The 17,778-nt window shown below is 37.2% G+C and overlaps 2 protein-coding genes across 4 annotated transcripts in view; both read right to left on the bottom strand.

The window, feature by feature from the left end:
• Positions 1-2,920: 2,920 nt before the first annotated feature.
• Positions 2,921-17,778, bottom strand: part of LOC145903292 (peripheral myelin protein 22-like) — a 39,306-nt gene continuing 24,448 nt past the window's right edge. Inside the window, exons 1-5 of one of the 2 annotated variants that reach the window (XM_082991366.1) lie at positions 6,678-6,896; positions 6,068-6,214; positions 4,976-5,875; positions 3,846-3,992; positions 2,921-3,503 (exon numbers count right to left, since the gene is read on the bottom strand). In XM_082991366.1, coding sequence (XP_082847492.1) covers positions 3,331-3,503; positions 3,846-3,992; positions 4,976-5,156 — 501 coding nt within the window. In that variant the 5' untranslated portion in view covers positions 5,157-5,875; positions 6,068-6,214; positions 6,678-6,896 and the 3' untranslated portion in view covers positions 2,921-3,330. Of the gene's footprint in view, positions 3,504-3,845; positions 3,993-4,975; positions 5,876-6,067; positions 6,215-6,677; positions 6,897-17,778 lie in introns of those variants that run through there. The other variant, XM_082991367.1, reaches the window with a different exon arrangement.
• LOC145902399 (uncharacterized) lies at positions 8,612-17,432 on the bottom strand. 2 transcript variants are annotated; one of them, XM_082990347.1, is made up of 15 exons: positions 16,915-17,432; positions 16,524-16,626; positions 14,344-14,514; positions 14,024-14,136; positions 13,730-13,860; positions 13,513-13,623; positions 13,194-13,290; positions 13,046-13,125; positions 12,277-12,369; positions 12,115-12,215; positions 11,907-12,052; positions 11,208-11,344; positions 9,948-10,030; positions 9,637-9,785; positions 8,612-9,149 (listed from the first exon to the last, which is right to left on the bottom strand). In XM_082990347.1, exons 1-15 carry the CDS (start codon positions 17,307-17,309, stop codon positions 8,933-8,935), a joined length of 2,127 nt encoding a protein of 708 aa, XP_082846473.1. In that variant the 5' UTR covers positions 17,310-17,432; the 3' UTR covers positions 8,612-8,932. The 2 variants fall into 2 exon arrangements, with proteins under 2 accessions (XP_082846473.1, XP_082846474.1); XM_082990348.1 differs by having other exon boundaries at positions 12,280-12,369.

The following is a 17,778-nucleotide window of genomic DNA, read 5'->3' as shown; positions in this document are numbered from 1 at the left end:
ATTACGCGCTGAAAATAAATATATGGACGATTTTACCAAATGTGATCTCGCTTAAACCAAAGCGACTCAAACATGGTAAAAAAACACGAAAATATCCAACAACCTGTAGCATAAATTAAACTTATGGCTCTTACCCAGAACTAAGCAATCCTTCACCTTTTTATTGTTGTTGAATACCGTTCAACTGCGCAGCTGTTTGTTTTTGCTCAAAATACACATAATTTGATTTTGATTGATTTTGTAAATTTATTAAATGTAGAACAATCAGGGCCATCGTATATTCATTGAGGGTATGTTACGGTCAACATCGACCCGTTAAGCATTCGGATAAGGTGAAAAACAACAGAGACGAACCACTATAGTCAAACAACTTCAAAATTTTGCAAATAAACTTCCAACTTTCAACAAAGTCTTTTGTATTTTTGAGCAAACAACAAGAAGAAATAAATTCCTTTACTGCTAAGCAATAGTTAAAGCACCTAATCCGCTTGGTGTGAAACAACAATTAACCAGGGAAAATTGCATAGCACTTACTAAAATTCGTTTACGATGAATATTTTCTTGCTGAAACAAATAATTGTACAAACATCGATAAATTTTCGCCACATTGTGTTCAAGGGATGTTTGCCAGGAAAGATTGTTTTTATTTGATCTCGCAAATAGTTAAAACTACCATGTATCATTCACCTGTAACCACTGAAGACAAAATGCGGGGCAAGGGATTTAAAGTGATTTGCCACCACAAGGACTATTCGGTTATGTCAGTTGGGACTTACAGTTAAACATATTACTTACATTGCACCAAGCGATTCCAATCCAAGGTTTTCCCAACAACTCTTTACTCGCAGTTGGCCCTTAGTATTTGTTATTGTAAACAAAAATTTAATCAAAAATATGTGGACATGCAGACCAAACAAAAAAAGACAATTTTACAGCAAAAAAATGTTCCTGCTCACAAAGAAATCGCATGTTCGGTGTGCAGCGATTTATGCAATTACTTGTACAAACAAGTTCGAAGTTAAAAAATTGTTAAAGTTTAACAATATTCAATTCTGCACAACATGTAGTAACGACACTTGCGTGACACCAATCCAAATTACCGAATATTCAGACACATCTTTAAAAGAATTGCGTGTGTCACGATTTGGTAACGTTTTTTTTATGTATATTCGCTTTAAAACTGTTGAAGAGCGATACCTTGCTGCAAGGAGTGATGGGATGCTTTTGTGTTTGTCTTTGAGGCGGCTGTGCAAGACGGCGATAAGTTTGTATTGTTCATATTCAAGGAAATGGCTCTTTGGTGTTCCACTTCCCTCTCCGCGACAATGGGAGAAATGTGTTCCGGATGTTTATCCGTGAACGGAAAGAGTCTCGCCCGAAAATCCGAGAAGGAGGATACAATGCACAGATGGTTGAATGAGAGGTTGGCGGCGAAGAGAGGAGGTACCACGTCGACCGTCGCCCAGTCGTAGAAGTAGCTGAGGATCATTGCAAGGGCTAGGGTGATATCAGTGATGAGATACACAACTGTGACTGCGATAATGCGTCGAATAACGAAGCGTACAAGACTATTAGGGTTGTTCTTGACGTGGTGGCGCAGTGGTATGATTGTAAGCAATATCAGGACCAGGTACAGAATAATGTCCAGGACAACATTGACAACCGAAAGTGTGAGAGATTGTGCGAGTGTGAGAACACACCTCCGTGGACCTTTTGATGAGAAGTTGGTCGCGTTGGACAACTGAACCACAATTTCAGCAATCATAATAGCAGCACTCAGGACACTGGTCGCCCTACTGAAGAGACCCTGCATGTCGACGACACCTCCGCGTATGCGTCGTTGCCGGAGCCAGAGCACAATAAAGTTGATACTTCTCGAAAGACAACCCAAAAAAATTATTATGAAGCGGTTCATAAAACAAACCGTGTCACAGTAGAGCGGGGTATACGCGTCGACCAGAAACCAGGCGGACACGAGTAAGACAGTCAGTGAGTTTGTGGATAACAAAGTGTTGGTGGCACGTAGTACGGACTTGCTGTAACGTAGCTGGTAGCAAATGGTGCAAGACGCCACCATCAAGTTGAGTGCTGTCAAAACCGGGAAGGTGACTTTCTGTGCTCTATCTGTTAAAAGTTCAGCGCCTGTTCTTGCTCCCGGTGTAGTGTAGTTGCACATATTTTTACTAACCATTGCCTCGTAACCTTTACCTGCCTGCAAACAAAAAAACGCTGGTTAATGCAAGCTTTTCGACGACAACAACATCTGCATCTAACTTTTTAACATTAGGTATTGTCGTTCGAGAAAATAGGAAAAATTCCAAAATGCATTCCGTTTGAACATTTCCAAATTATTTATATAGTACGACACAACAAATGCATGAAAAACGTTGGGTCATTAATTATTAAAATGAATTTACGTAAGGTTTGTCGTCTTTGATCATGTTTTGTAATTCATCAACGACAGAAAATCATGTACGCATTCCCTTTCGCACGATTGAACCCAGACATACGTACTTGACTTATACAATATGGACAATTGTTTAATTAAATTACTGCTGACGCAAGATGGGATGACCTGTGGGAAATAAGACTGCTTTGCTACAACAGGTAGCAACAACTAAAATGCTCGACTTCATTAGGAAAAATTAAATGATATTATTATAAAAAATCAACTATAAGCAACATTATAAAAACCTAGAATTGAGCAGCAGGTTTTAAGAAAATTTCTTTAACTCTGAGGGGTGTATGAGTAAGACATGCTCTTTTAAACTAAACGTTATTGCAACGTTTTTGTTTTGCCAGATCCTTTTTCACAAATCGTGGAATCCTGTAAGTCAGGGTCTACAACTGGGGGTTCATGGACCCCTAAAGGTCAACAGCTACGTATCGATTTCCAAAACAATAAAACAATCAGCGGTGTACGTATTTTATTTATTTGTTTATTAGGTTAATTAGTCAGCAAATATATTATAAGTACGGTTGAATCAGTTCAGTAACTTTATCCAATAACATGCAAGGCAGCATAACATAAAATGTAGCGGGCACTAATAAGTAAAATAACACGTACTCCGCATATCGAACGATACATTTTTAACTTGGGAGTGAGGGTGAATTGGTTTCTTTTACTGTACGGAAGTAATTATAAAACAACGGATAAAATATAAAGTGGACATAATTGCTTGAAAATACTGATCGGCAGTTCTGCATAGTGCGTTATTCAGCACAATACCATTGGGAAACCGTGTCACTGCAAAACTCAAAATCGTAGTCAAATGTAAAGTTGAATGGTAGGTAAGGGCATTCACGGAGCATGAAAATGGACATGTTGCTTCAAACGAAAGTCTTTCCTTCCTTGGTCAAGAAACCAACCGGTGTGGAAAGGATGCTTATGATCACAGACGCCCAAGCTAGCCAGAGGGAAAATCCAAACGTCTCGTTGTTTGCTGCCAAGTTTGGACGATTAATGACCGTGTACACGGCAGTTCCAGTCAACAGAAAGAGCCCTGGAAATAGTTTATAGTTTGTTAACATACTGCTGTTGCTGATTTTCCCAGGCGTGTTACGCCTGAAATAATTATTATGTATAATGTTTTTAGATTTGCTTATTTCATCGTTGAATTCTTAAACACGTTTTAACGAATCACCATACAGTTAATCTGACATCACATAAACTATGGCGATTTTTAATCATTATTTCTCTTTTGCAAGAATGAAAGTTAATGATCCACAAAACTCGATAATCTGAAAAGGGTAGAAAAAGGGCGCCTAACTCGTTTATTATGTTTTTTGGGTACTTTTTTCGTCGTTTTCGCATCATCACAAACTCCGGAGTTTAACAAACTGACCTCCAATAAGGAAAAGAGCTCCCGGTGCTTTATCGGCACGTGGCACCCCGTTTTTGAAAATGACCAGCAAGAGAAGAATGAGATTGACGAAAAGTATGAAAATCCCCATGATCATAAAGGCTCTGGTGGCATGAAGCCAAGATGGGTCTGAAGAAGTTAGAAAAAAATCATAATTGTATTTCTGAGTGAAGCCGAAACAACGATCATATACAGACAAGTCAGTTGATATTTGATCAGATATTTCGCCTTACAAGGTATCATCAGTTCTGACGGCCGAATGCATAAAACAGAACCGAAGACGTTTTAAGTACGTAAGGCAAAAGTCTATATAAGTACTTAAAAACAAATAATACACCGTATATTGTACCGAAAAAAAGTAGCATTGCTAGTTTGGGTGCTCAAAGCTGAATGAAACCATTGAAACAAATTTCAACATAATTTCTTGTTCATATTTTGTCCCGCACGAAGAAAGTTGACACTCTTGTATACAAAATATCGCCAGACAAACAGCGATGTAACTTGGCCTCTGTGGACACCACGCCCTGTTATCTTCAGCCTCTCAATGGACCAGTAATGCCTTCTTTGAGTTCAAACCTTATCAGGTTTTTCATACCTCATATCTTGACCCGACTTATCAGGCAAAATAGGTTTTGACTGGGATGCCATTGGTGATCTTATTTAAATAAACTAATAATATAAATCACGTTGGAGATCTGCAGACAGGGTGTACACGCACTGTTTCGACCTGTGAGGTCTCATCAGTGCAGCTGTTGACAGTGGCGCTGTGCTAGCTTTTACACTAGCGGGCACACTAATTTCCACTTTGTGGTACCTTTAAGACCTTACAGGTGGAAGCAGGGCGTGGACACACCCTGTCTGTAGCTTTCCAATATTATGGCTTTTTTGCACATATAAATCACGTTATTGTTGCTTTAATTTCTAGCGTAATGGTTTAATGTTATAGCGTAATTGTTTATTGTTACAGCGTAATTGTTTATTGTTATAGCGTAATTGTTTATTGTTATATCGTAATTGTTTATTGTTATAGCGTAATTGTTTATTGTTATAGCCTAAATGAAAAAAAATCGATGTAATTCGGTGGGTCTATGCATCAAAATCGGTTTCGTTACCGTTGGATGAGATACCGCTGGTGACGCACACGTTAGCATTGCAACTCTCGAACAATCCAAAGTGTGACGAATCCGCAAAGCTCTCACGCCACCTAACGGTTCCCAGGGCAATGGCAGCGAGGGAAACGCAGCATACCCCAAGCAGGAAGGACAACAAAGCATAGAATCGGACTGATTTCATATTGGGTGGTGAAACAGAAAATTTACAGCAAATAGTTCCCTATCTTATTAACAGGTCCTGCGAAGAAAAAAAAAAGAGTGTTAAAAAAGTACAATCAGCATAAAGCGGTAAACGACACTTTTTACTGGACTCGATTTATACCGTTTCTATATTGCTTGAAAAATAAGGGTGCCAATCATAAAATATAAGCGTTAACGGTGCAAACGCAGGTTTTTGATGCACAAACACAGTGACATTCACGTCGTTTAATAAGAGAATGAACTTGGTGAAAAAATGAGCAAAAAAAGTGAAATGAAATCGAATCATCTTTTTCTGTTAACGGACGTAATAGCAAAGAGTTATTTTAAGCATTGTCAAGCTAAGAATAACACTATGTGTAGATATAATAGCGGCATATGTATTTGATACAGCAAGTGGCACTGGAATAAACTATGCTGGTGATGCCTGCAAGCATTGGCGAAATATATGTATATATATATCAACTGCCTTGAAACATACGATTTCGTATTTGCTACAGAAGTTTTCAATACAAGAAAATTTAATTTGGTCGGTGAAAAAGGGGGACGCTCAGGCAAGAAAAGCCAAAGGCGTTGCCAAAATAGCTATGATTGTTGCCGACCAAGCTAACCAGAAAGAGTAACCAAATATCAGATTGGAGTTAAAAAGCGTCGGTCGTGTAGAACCGGTGTAGACTGAGCTCGCTATCAGAAAGAATCCGCCTAAAAAAATACGATAATATATAAAGTGATCTGGCAGATTTAACAATATATATATATACAGGGTTGTCAAAGCCCAGAGCTAAAACATAGTTAATGACACCTGAAATAACCAAACTAGGTGAATATTTTTATGAAAAGGCCTTTTCAGTTTTGCTGTATTTTAAATTGGAGCAATTTGTTTATGGAGCTCACCAGCTACAAGACACAATATGCAAGATAACTTTGAAAAGTCTTCGTCTTCCCTTTTTGCAGCAATAAGACTGAGAACGATGATGTTTGCGACCAGAACAAAACAACCTCCGATCATAAAAGCCCGGGTAGCACCGAGAAAATCTTCATCTGAAACAAATGGTAACAAGTGTATGCACATTGTTTGAAACTGTAAACCTAGTATAATGTTTTTGTTGCTGCCAGGCATATTGTAACTTAATAATCTGTTCTTCTGGCACATATAAAAAAAACGTAACTTTTTTCCGACGTTTATCCCGGAATAAAGTTACGTTTTTTATATGTGCCAGAAGAATAGATTATTAAGTTGTAAACCTAGTATTCTCGATATGATAGCTGTGATTGCTATGCAAAGACCTACGCAGTGTAGCGATTCTATCAATCATGCGATTGCATGAAACACTACTCGTTGTTTCAAACTTGAATGGATTTGGTTTTAAAATAATATTTACTACATAACTATATACCGGTGCAGTGCACGATACTATGTGCTCTATTTAAAGATAAATCCTTTTTTTGCAATTTTTAGCGCGTGTTAGAAACAAACAAATTTATCAAAAAACACACACTGTACCTTCCACAGGAACGCCGTCGACACAAACTCTACTGTCACACACTTTAAACAGACCGTAGCGGTCTGTGTTTTTAGTGTTGACGCGCCACCATGTGGTGGTAGTTGCAATGATTCCGAGTGAAAGGGAAGCCGCACACAGGAGAGCTGAGAATGTTGCGAAATATCTCCTGCGCTGCTCCGACGACATTATTAACACCACTTTACATTCATGCTAACTGTTTTGCTAAAAGCATCATAATCAGCAGGATGTAACAAGACGTAAAAAAAACGTTTCGGTTTTCGCGTAACAACCTACTGTTTTTGTCAAAAACTGCAATGCCACGAGATTTAAGAAACTATTTACGGCGCTGTTTTGTAAAACTGACAGACTCCTGTAATAAACTATACTGGTGACTCGAAGTTCAAAGCTCTTAAGAAACAGCGGGCATTGAGCACAAACATGACATGTATTATGAACATAGAACTGCACGGTAATTTGTTGGATAGATCCACGAAACGTTTGCGCAAATAGATCATCTAAGAGAAACCAGCCGCCAATCAACCGACAAAACTGTTCTTCAACAAATACAAGCACTGGGCTCACGCTCATTATGACGTCAAAGACCTGTCTCGCATGGATGAGCATTAAACGTGCGGGATGCTGCCTTTCTATTGTTAGTCACCGTCAAAGCTTACTTTCAATTGTTACAAGCAGACCCTTCTTCTACCTAAGGTTCTTTCGCCAATTCAACTGGTTACTAGATAAACCACTTATTGTACTTACATATTTCATAAATGTTTCTGCGTCGTTGCGACAAAACAAATAGCCTGTGTTTTAAAGCCATGTTTCATTTTCTGGAAGAAGACCAGTATCACGTATTGTATCAAAACACGAAGTAGCCAATCGATGAAAGTTTATGCCAACATGAAATCCTTTTGGCTTTATAAACTACAAACACTCGGTAACACAAATTGTAACAGCTTTTTGTGAAACATATCACAAATGTCACAAAGTCTTTGTTGTTTACAAATGTTTGCCTTTCTCTATGCATCAACAGTATCGCTTATTTCAAGTTTTATGTAAATGCTGAAGTCGCTACTATACATTTTGCTTGACCTACGTCGTGTCAGAACAGATATGCGATGTACCACAACTGATGTTCCTACAGACCAGCATCACGCCTACGCCCATGCTAAGTTCGCCACGGGCTAAAGAAGGGGCCTGTTACAAGCCCCACAGAAAATTGCTGGAGCGAAACGTTCAGCGATTCTTGTGCAGTTGGGCGCGAACTACGCTCTAACCTGTGATGTAAGGGGATGGCCCGCACCTGCGGAGTGTCTTCCCTTTGAAGTTAAAACAGCTAAATGAGTCATCACACTTGACAGCCCTGTATCAGATAATTGTGTGTTAAAACACCTTTCTTACTGTGTCAAGTATTATTATTTACTTAACTTATTGTTAAACGATTTTATTTGCGAGATCAAGTAGCACAAACGGTTTAACAACAAGAGCAACTACAGGACTTGTCCAAAGATTATCAACCTTCAGCTCGCCAAGTGCCAATCAAACTGAAACAATCTTAGCGTAACAAAACCAAAGTTAAAGGGTTGGGATTCTTTATTCCAGGTGAAAAAAATTAGCTATTATTTCGTCACAGTAAGCTTGTAGAACCTACAGGTACTGTTAAAAATCTTAACATGTGTTTCGTTTAATAGCAACATGGTTATTTTCTGCACTGACTTTGCGCTCTCATGGATATAAGAGGGTAAAAAAGCAACCCGGCTCCAAAGCTATTGGTTGGCGATTTTTGGCCTAGTCTATTGTTTTATTGTGACGGTCTTGATTCAAAGAAGGAATTTCTCGACTTAAGCTTAAACTAGAATTGGGGCAAGTATGTTTTATATCACAGCTTAAAGGTTATACATGTCCTGAAACACGAGATCGTCTTGTAAAGTTCTCTTTTATTCAGATGCCACAAGTCGAAGAGATGTATATACGAAATTCGGAACTTATCCAAACCGCCACCAACAACATTTACTGGAACAACCAAAATATTTTAACCCAGGGAATTTAAAACGTAGACAAATGCAATTAACCTCGCAAATAACCTAGACAACGTTACCAAAAAAATAGTTAGGCTGATGTAAATGAAACATACAAACGAAAAGTAGGGTTAATAAATTATAGTCGCTCAGAATTGCACCAAACACAGTCGCAAACACGCCGAAACGATGCGTTCAGTTCAGTATAAACAAATACACGTATCATGGTGTTGTCAAGTGGCCTGAACCTCGAAATTGTTTATTTCTGTTTTCACAATTTTCCGCAATTCGCTTAACCAGAACGACTGCTCGTTGCGCTTTTCTAGGAATTGATGCAGTTTCCATAAAACCAGCGGATGTCTGTGGTCCCGCGCTACACCTGGTATTCCCTCGACGAAAATGTTGGAACAGGAATGAAGGAGACAAACGCACTGGGACAGGAGGCGGTCTCTGGTAATGAAAGGTCCGGTTAACGAACTGAGGTTTCTTGTAGTTTATGTTAAAAAGTGTTTGAAACAATAATAATATTACTTTAAACATTACAAATTAATCTTGTTTGATGAAAACGCTTTAATCAAAGGAGAGTGTCAATGTAAAAATATCCATTTTTTATAGTGAGCTGTGGAAACAGGGCCACTGTTTCGACCAAATAGGTCTCATCAGTACAGCTATGACGTGTCTTACAGCGACCTTGTCAGCAAAACAGCAGACAAGACTTCCACTTTGTGGTGGCTATGCAGGCACTAACAATTGGGTACCAAACTAGGTATAACCCGCCGGAAACCAATTAAGGTGAAAAAATCTGTGGTCAAACAAAAGCCAAACTGTCTGCAGCTCACAGTAAAAACATTATTGTCTCTATTGCTTATACATAAAAATATCCATTTGGGTATTTGTATATTACAACGCCAATCACGGTCACCCATGAAACACTTACCTGGGCAGGGACTGGGTATTTTCTTCTTGCCATGCGAGCAGTTGGTGATATAAAATCACATTCAAAGTGTGGTAGATCTCAGCGAAACAACCTTGCTTGGTGAGAATGTCTTCATGTTTGCAAGTTAATTCGGACAGGAAAGCTACAACCTGAAAAACGATGACAAGGAAGGTGTAATGTTGTTTATGATTCCATGGTTGTTTGACATCACAAGCAGCATGGAAACGTATGTTTCTGTAGGCTAAAATTATTTAGCTTCCTTTAATTTACTGATATTTGTAACCAAAGTGTGTAACAAAAAATCATCAAACCTTTGTTAAAAATGCGATGGAACAATCGATATTCGAAGATTCTTCCGCTGTCGTTGCGCAGAGTTTTAACAAAAAGCTCTCACCTAAAAAATAAGAGCGTGAATAACAAACATATACTTTTGGAATAGAATTGGCGTAAACGGAAACGTGAAAACAGAAACATTAGGAGCTAAGGAATACAACCTTTCTGAACTGACGACACCCCTGCGGAATTTATGAAGATATTACGGCACACATTGGAGGCAAACCAACAAGCAAACCCCACGAATGATGAAATCGGTTTTCGATCTGACTCTATGAAAGGGGTTTAATGTCTTGACAAATTACCAGGAAACCGTTTGGTGTAAAATTATCAGAAAAATTAGACTCAAGTTGGCAGCACCGCTGAAGGTTGCAATTGGTACCACAGTTGGGAACAACGACAAATGAGCTGGCAACGCCTATGTTCGTGGTAAACAAGTAATGGTTCTGAAGTTAAAAGCCTATATGTTGGCACTGTTGATCTTATGGAGGCTTGTTTTTCTAAAAGCCCATGACCTTATGATAAGACCTATTAATAGGAATACCTACGAAGTTTGTAACAGACATGGAGAAATGGGTGACACACCCAACCTCAACCGTATCTCCCGAAAATTTCACAATGTTGTTCAAGCGTGACCAACAAATGTCAGGGAGAATTTTTTTAAGCTGACTTTAGTGTGAGTGTTGGGGGCGTGGTCATGAGTCACCTGCATTACTTTTTAGCAATACCAGTACTTCGTTTTAATGTAACAGTTAACCTACGTTTAGAAGCATTACTTTACACATACAGCATTCCCAGTCAAATAAAGCAACAACTTGTAACTTCTAAGCAGAAAGTCGTTGTGCTGTATTTTATTAAACTTTGTGCTGTATTTTATTAAACTTTGTGCTGTATTTTATTTTGTGTAACCCCGTATGATGGTTCTTTGATGTGTGGCATTTTTTGTATTGTGTACGTTATGTTAATATAAAAGCCTTAATTTGTAAAGCACTGTGTGCAATGCACATGTATTGATGGAAAAAGTTCTATTTCTAAGGCGGAAAAAAAATTTCAAGCATTTTTGCAGTCAATAACTTTTATGTGTAAATAAAAACAGATAAAAAATATTATAAAAATAAAAAATGTCCAAGGACTTTTAAAACTAACACTGACATAGAATAACAACAAACTGATTCAGTAAATACAAATAAGAACATGTAAAATGGTACTTCAGCACCAAGCATTTTGATTCATGTTACCTTGCCCCTCTGTGGAAGATGCCAGCTTTTCAATTATATCAACAGATCCAATAAAGTTCATAGCGATATTTAGCACCGTATACTTGATATTTGGTTCTTCAATGTATTGAGGGAATATTTCCACCATCTTGAGAAACCTGCAGTTATACAAAGCATGCAATGAAACAATATGGTGTACTTATCTTTTCGATAAAGTAAGATGATAATATAAAAATTCTGTTGAACATATATACATAAAAACAATATAAAAAACAGTTATTTTTGAAATGTCGCTATTTTGGTGCGAAGCTATACAACAGTGGTTCTTAACCAGTGGGAAATTTCTAATCAGTGGGCACCGAAATACACAAAAGTAGTTGGAAAACAAATATTATGTTCTGTATTCACTATGTGTTGTACACAATACGCATAGTGGCAATTGGACATGCTATGCGACCAAAAGAGTTAACAGTATAACAAGTATAGCGCGAATGCAATCATTTAATTTTCAAGTCAAAAAATTTAAATGTCAGTGCAAAATAAGGATTAAATTGAAAGAGGAAATTGAGAGCAAAAATGGTTAAGACGCAATTGGCTTGCACACAAAAAGGGATGATTTGACAGTTGTTTTCACATTACAGGTTTGTTGCATAAGAAAACACCCTTACATAAACACAACTATATATACCACTTGGAGAGCAGTTTGATCAAAAACATTACCTGTTAAGCAACTGTTTTGAAAATGGTTCGATTCCAGGCTTGGAAAGGTGCAACAAAAGTTCAAATAATTTTACAACGGGATTGCTGGAACAAGGATGTGGGTTTGTGGACAAATATGTTGTTGCAGAAATTATAATGTCCATGTCCTAAAAATAGCACAACATATCACCTTTTTGAAATTAGAATGACAATTTGCAACTTATCATACCTGTTCATGTAAATTGCTTTTCAAGTTCTCATGTGTTTTCATTAAACTGACCAAAGCATTCAATGCAACATCGATGTCAATCTTTTTGACAGCTTGTTGTGCTGTAACAACCACATTTACACTCAGTTTTGCATTACGTTTTTCCAAATTAACATCAATTACCACATGTGATGGCATTGACTTTTTCATGTGTCGAAAGATGGTGGTTTATTGTTGATACCAGCAATGGTAAAATCTGGGTGACTTGTTCATTACCTAAATATGCAAACAGGTCAGACAGGCATGCAGATTTTATGTATGTGGTTTCATCTGTCCAATCCCTTAGTAAAAGCATTTTCTTGGTGATCAAGCTGCTGTACCAATAACAAACGTCATGTAGTGCTGTCAAAGCATTTTTTCCTTGCAAGTTATTTGACAAGAAATTAAAATTCATATTACTGGTGTGATTTGAAATTGCGACTTCGGGAAATCCTGGCCACAGTTCCATTGAAGGCATCAGGGCCACATATATAACCTATGTTCACTCAACCAGTGATCTCCTAAATTTCAGTAACAGTTGCTAGGAATGCACACAGTTATGGTTTATATTGCCCTAAATAGTTTGCTTGTTTCAAATTAAAGGGGGTTTGTGTCTGCCTATGGCAATGTTGCTACTAAGTTATGTGGAGCAAGGCATTTTTTGACAATAAAACTTTTAAATTTATTTTGGATTTTACCTCATAACAAATAATCTCAGGAAATATTTAAATATAAAAACAACCAGTTTTGCTGATACAAAAAAGGTGTGATCATATACGTTATCATTAAATAAACGTTTAAATTTCCAAAACTTTTCTCTACTGATTTGAGCTTAACTGTAAATTAACACTATAATTACATTTACATCGAGCAAAAAAACTTTCACAATGTAAAGTAATATGGTGGCACTTACAGGTTTTTTCCTCTATATGTGATATTATGTTCTCTGTTGCTTCAATCGCATCAGTGATCAATTGTTTTTCTTGAAAGCTTCTGCAAAAATGTGAACAAGATTACAAACAAACGAATCACATGGTAAATGATTGGAAAACTCTACTCACTTTACACAAAACATATTGATGCGCTTGCATTCCATCAATAAGTTGTGAAGGGCATCCAAAACTTGTGGGTAATGATTGGCACTGTTGTTAGAAGATTCTACATAAATACATAATGTACATAAATAGTAGACTATTTGCAATTACCAACAATTCAATTCTGAGTGTGTTACGTTCAAAATATGTACATACTTAAAAGTTACATGATGAACAAAAGCTATATAGTATGTAAAAAAAAGTTTCATCAAGTAATTTTATATTTAGACAACAACATACATTGAATACAAATAATTTATATCATTGAAAATCAATAATAGCCCACTTTTTTGGGGTAGCAGTCGACAAAACCTCCTTTTCGTGCTCGAGGACGGTGGCTTTGTTTCTTGAGAGGAACTGGGTGACTTTGATGTTACAACTTTAACACTCTGTTCATCTATAAAGCAGCAAACAAAACAGTTATGCACAATCAACACAAATTCTCTAATCTTTTGAATATTCAAACACCCCAAAACTGGATCAATTCACAAAAATAGTCATACTTTTTATTTTGTGTTTGTGGGATGCAATACGAGGGCTTTCCGGTTTCACAAATTTGATCTTCTTGTGAGAGAACTCATCACTTTGGCTTAGTCGCTGGGTTGAAAACAATCCTTCTTTCTTCCCAGGATTTCTAAAGTATTGTTTTTTGTCAAATATTTTCCTTTTAATTTTTCTCTTGCAAACACCTTAGTTTGCAATTAATACTTTGTACGCGCCAAGTAGGTGTATAAATTTGGCAATCAATTAAGGTATACAATAAGCAAACTGTATACAAGCTATATTTTTTCATTTACGATTGTGTTTCTTCAACCAGCATCTTATTTTTGGCTTCCAAGTTTCTGATCAGTTCTTGGGCTTCATGAAGTTCGGCTTGCTTAAATTCCATCTGATCTTTAAACACTTCCACCTGAAGAAATCAACAAAATTAACAATATTTTGGAAAATTTCTTTCCAGTGACATCTATGTTGACACAAGTATGTTGGATATAATAATTATGAGCAATATATTGCAATAGTGTAGTCTAGTATATGTAGTTAAGCAAAAATACTTTTGAATATCTTTTAAGATCAATATTAATTCATGCCACAAAAGCACATTTCTATTTAGCTGCACCTTTTTTGCCAATTCAATTTCTTTTTTGCTCTTTTCATCCTTCTGTCGACTTGCTTCATCAGATTTTAGCTGTCTTTCCTCAAGCAGCATGTGTTCAGCTTTACGAAGTTTATCTCGAAGCAAACTTGCTTCACCACTGCTCTGCATACTTTGCTCTTCAAGTTTCTGCAACTAATAACAAAAGAATATCAGTCATGACGTCACATGCATTAACCTGAACATTTCGCAAGAAGGGCCTATTGATGACTGGGGCCTTTAAAGTCTCCACGTAAAAGCGATTTAAATTTATTGATTTCAAATTTCAGTGTTAAAGAAGATACAAGAAAAATAATAAAAGTCTCTAGCATGTAATGTGCAGAAAAAAACTGAAAATTATGTGGTAATGCAGTGTGTAAACAAATTTTTTTGTTCAAAGGGATAAGTCTGGGGAGCCATATGAACAGGCCTTATGGGCACAATCTGGCTTACAGTCTGTAGTTTGGTGACCCCTGGCCTTAAACAAAAAACTATCATGAATGCGGTAGATTTTTATTTTGTTTCTGTTATTTTGAAAGCATTAGGATTATGACCTTTTCTACAAAGAATTTATTTTTATATATATACATGGGCGTATCCAGGGGGGGGTCCGAGGGGTCCGGACCCCCCCCTTTTGTAAAATATTTTGGTCTTTTTTGATAACTAAACAAACGCCACTGTATTTTTTTTGTCAAAATCCGCGTGAAAACCAGAAATTTTCTTTGACGTTGACCTAAAAACCGCATCGTGCTTGCATTCGCCATTGTTTCCAAACAGGGAGAATTGTTACCGAACACTTGGCATTGTTACCAAACATGTTGCATTGTTACGAAACAAGTGTCATTTTTCGTCAGTTCATGGACGAAACATCGTTTTTTAGTGGCCACGTTGTAATGACAAGCGGTTTACTTGCGTGAAAGTCAATTAGTTTAGTTGTTAAACTTTCCATAGCGTTACACAATTGCGCAAGCCAGAAAGCCACCGTTTATATGACGATTGGCGCGAACACCGGCGTTCGTATTTTGCGATTCTCGCCCACAATAGTTTATTCCTGAAAATCGGGGAATTCCCTAAAAAAATTTGGACTCCCCCCTTTAGAAATTCCTGGATACGCCCCTGTATATATATATATATGTTTATTTGCCAAAGTAAGATGCTTATAAGAAAAAAAAACTAAGCAATTATTCAAACATAAGAACGAATCTTAGAAAAAGGCATGGTATGACACATAGGCGTATCCAGGATTTTTTAAGGAAGGGGTCCAAATTTTTTTTGGAATTTTCCAATTTTCTGGTGTAAACTAAGGTTAATTGTGGTCGAGCATTGCAAAATATAAACGCCAGTGTTGGTGCAAATCGTCACATAAACGGTGGCTTTCTGGCTTGCGCAATTGCTTAACACTATGGAACACTAGATGCGAGTTTTTGCGGTAGTGCTTGCACCATACTTTTATTACTCCTACTTTGAAAGAAAGGCTTGAATATATTTGTAATCAAAAGGGATCAAATGTGTGCTTACGCTATCATGAAAACATACAAATAAAAACTATTTTCCAAGCAGTGGCCTTATATTCCTCTTTGCACCTATGCCAGCGCTAACAGTTGTTTTCAACATGCGTAATATTAACAACATGTTTAACAACTAAACTAATCGACTTTAAACACAAGACAACCGCTTGCCAAATTGGCATTATAACAATGTGACCACTAAAAAACGACATTTCGTCCATAAACTGATGAAAAATGACACTTGTTTTGTAACAATGCCAAATGTTCAGTAACAATGCTCCCTGTTCAGAAACAATGGCGAATGTAAGCACGATACTGTTTTCTGCTCAACGTTTGAGAAATTTTCTGGTTTTCACGGGTATTTTAACAAAAAAAATTACAGTTGCATTTGTTTAGCTATAAAAACAGACCAAAATATTTTATAAAAGGGGGGGTCCAGACCCCTTGGACCCCCATCCCTGGATATGCCCATGGTATGACAACCTTGGGTATAGCACTTCCAGAAAATTATCTCATAGATTCACATCAAACTAAATATTAGAAGGTGGGAAAACTGGATAGGAAAATACAAAGCTTTTCCTCGTGAAATTTACAGTCCACTGATTGTATGACTGCACAATAAAGCGATTTTCTGAAAAGCATAGTTATGTATCATACCTTGGATTCATACTGTGTGCATTGTTGCTGTAGTTCAAGGAGTTCCTTAGTTAGATCTTTGGAATGGTTCGTATTGGTTTTGATAGATGCCTTTCTTTGTACACTGCAAAAGTTGAAAATAGGTTTTCATTTTGAATATCATGTCAGAAATATGGTAAATTGCCAGGATATCTGACAGTCAGTGGGCTAGCCAACACTATTTATCTTGTATTATAGTGTATTCTGTGTGGATTGCCAATATATGCTCCATTTTTTTTCAATCTGAGTATCTCATGTGCAATTTTAAACATTTTCTTCGATAACACAAAGAAAATTATACCGGATTGTTTAACCATTGATTTTATTTTTATATATTATACAGTTGCAAAAACAGAATCAAATAATAGCATACTTGTTAGGGCGTCTAAATGCATCAGAGTTGGTATGTTTAAATGAGTCATCCTTGATATGTGACAACCCATTTTGCTTTAATTCCAAACTTTTCTGTCTTGCATTATTCTCAGCCTGTGATGCAACCATTTCTAGTTCAGCAAGTGTGTCACCGGTAAAAATGTCATCATCACAAAACAAATCGTCATTATTATTTTGAGACGATGTTGTGTTGACCCCACTGTCGTAACCGGAGCCTAGACGATATCCTTTTGAAGTTCCTTGTTTGTTATTTGCTGGTGAAGATCCTACCCTTGGCCTTTTGTTTGCAGGATAACCGCCAGCAATGCTCGAACCAGAATTTCCGTGTTTGCGAATTTGTTGCTGCCGTGAGTTCATTGTTACGGTAAAAACCATAGCACTGTATACAAGTCGTGTGGCGAATTGCCGTAATGATATTGTTTTTGCCTAAACCTGCATGACCAGTTGTCCACACAAACACTTGCTTACCAGACACTTTTTGATGTAAACAGTGAAAATAGTTGAATGTCGCGGCAATATTTTTAGGTCGCGTGGCGCAGCAATATTTGTCGCGTGTTGTTGGGACGACAAAGTGAAATATGTTAATTAAACCCACTGATCCCCATAGAACAGTGATTCCCAACCTATAGAACATGAAATCAGTGGTTAAACCTGAGAAATATAACATACTTGTGTCAATGCATACACATTTATTCATTTTCTCTGGCTAACCCGTTTTTGTAAAAAAAAACACAACCCAACTACATGACCAAACACATGCGATTTACGGATTTGATTAGCATGTGTCAATTCGTCTCACTTCCGGCCAATTCGATTCGCTTCCGGTCAAACATGTAAACGGGTT

The sequence above is a fragment of the Ascidia mentula genome, chromosome 5 (genome assembly GCF_947561715.1).
Source record: "Ascidia mentula chromosome 5, kaAscMent1.1, whole genome shotgun sequence".
In the NCBI taxonomy this organism is placed as follows: Eukaryota; Metazoa; Chordata; class Ascidiacea; order Phlebobranchia; family Ascidiidae; genus Ascidia; species Ascidia mentula.
Note: the sequence above shows the minus strand (reverse complement) of the source record. Positions and strands in the feature narration are given on the sequence as shown.

Bases quoted from the DNA above. Each gene is read 5' to 3' on its own strand.
- LOC145902399 (XM_082990347.1), bottom strand. From the start codon at position 17,309: ATGGTTTTTACCGTAACAATGAACTCACGGCAGCAACAAATTCGCAAA. The intron at 14,515-16,523 runs GTATGATACATA...TTTTGTTATTAG, and splicing joins GCACACAGTATGAATCCAAG to TTGCAGAAACTTGAAGAGCA. The intron at 9,786-9,947 runs GTTTGATGATTT...ATCGTTTTTCAG, and splicing joins CCATCGCATTTTTAACAAAG to GTTGTAGCTTTCCTGTCCGA.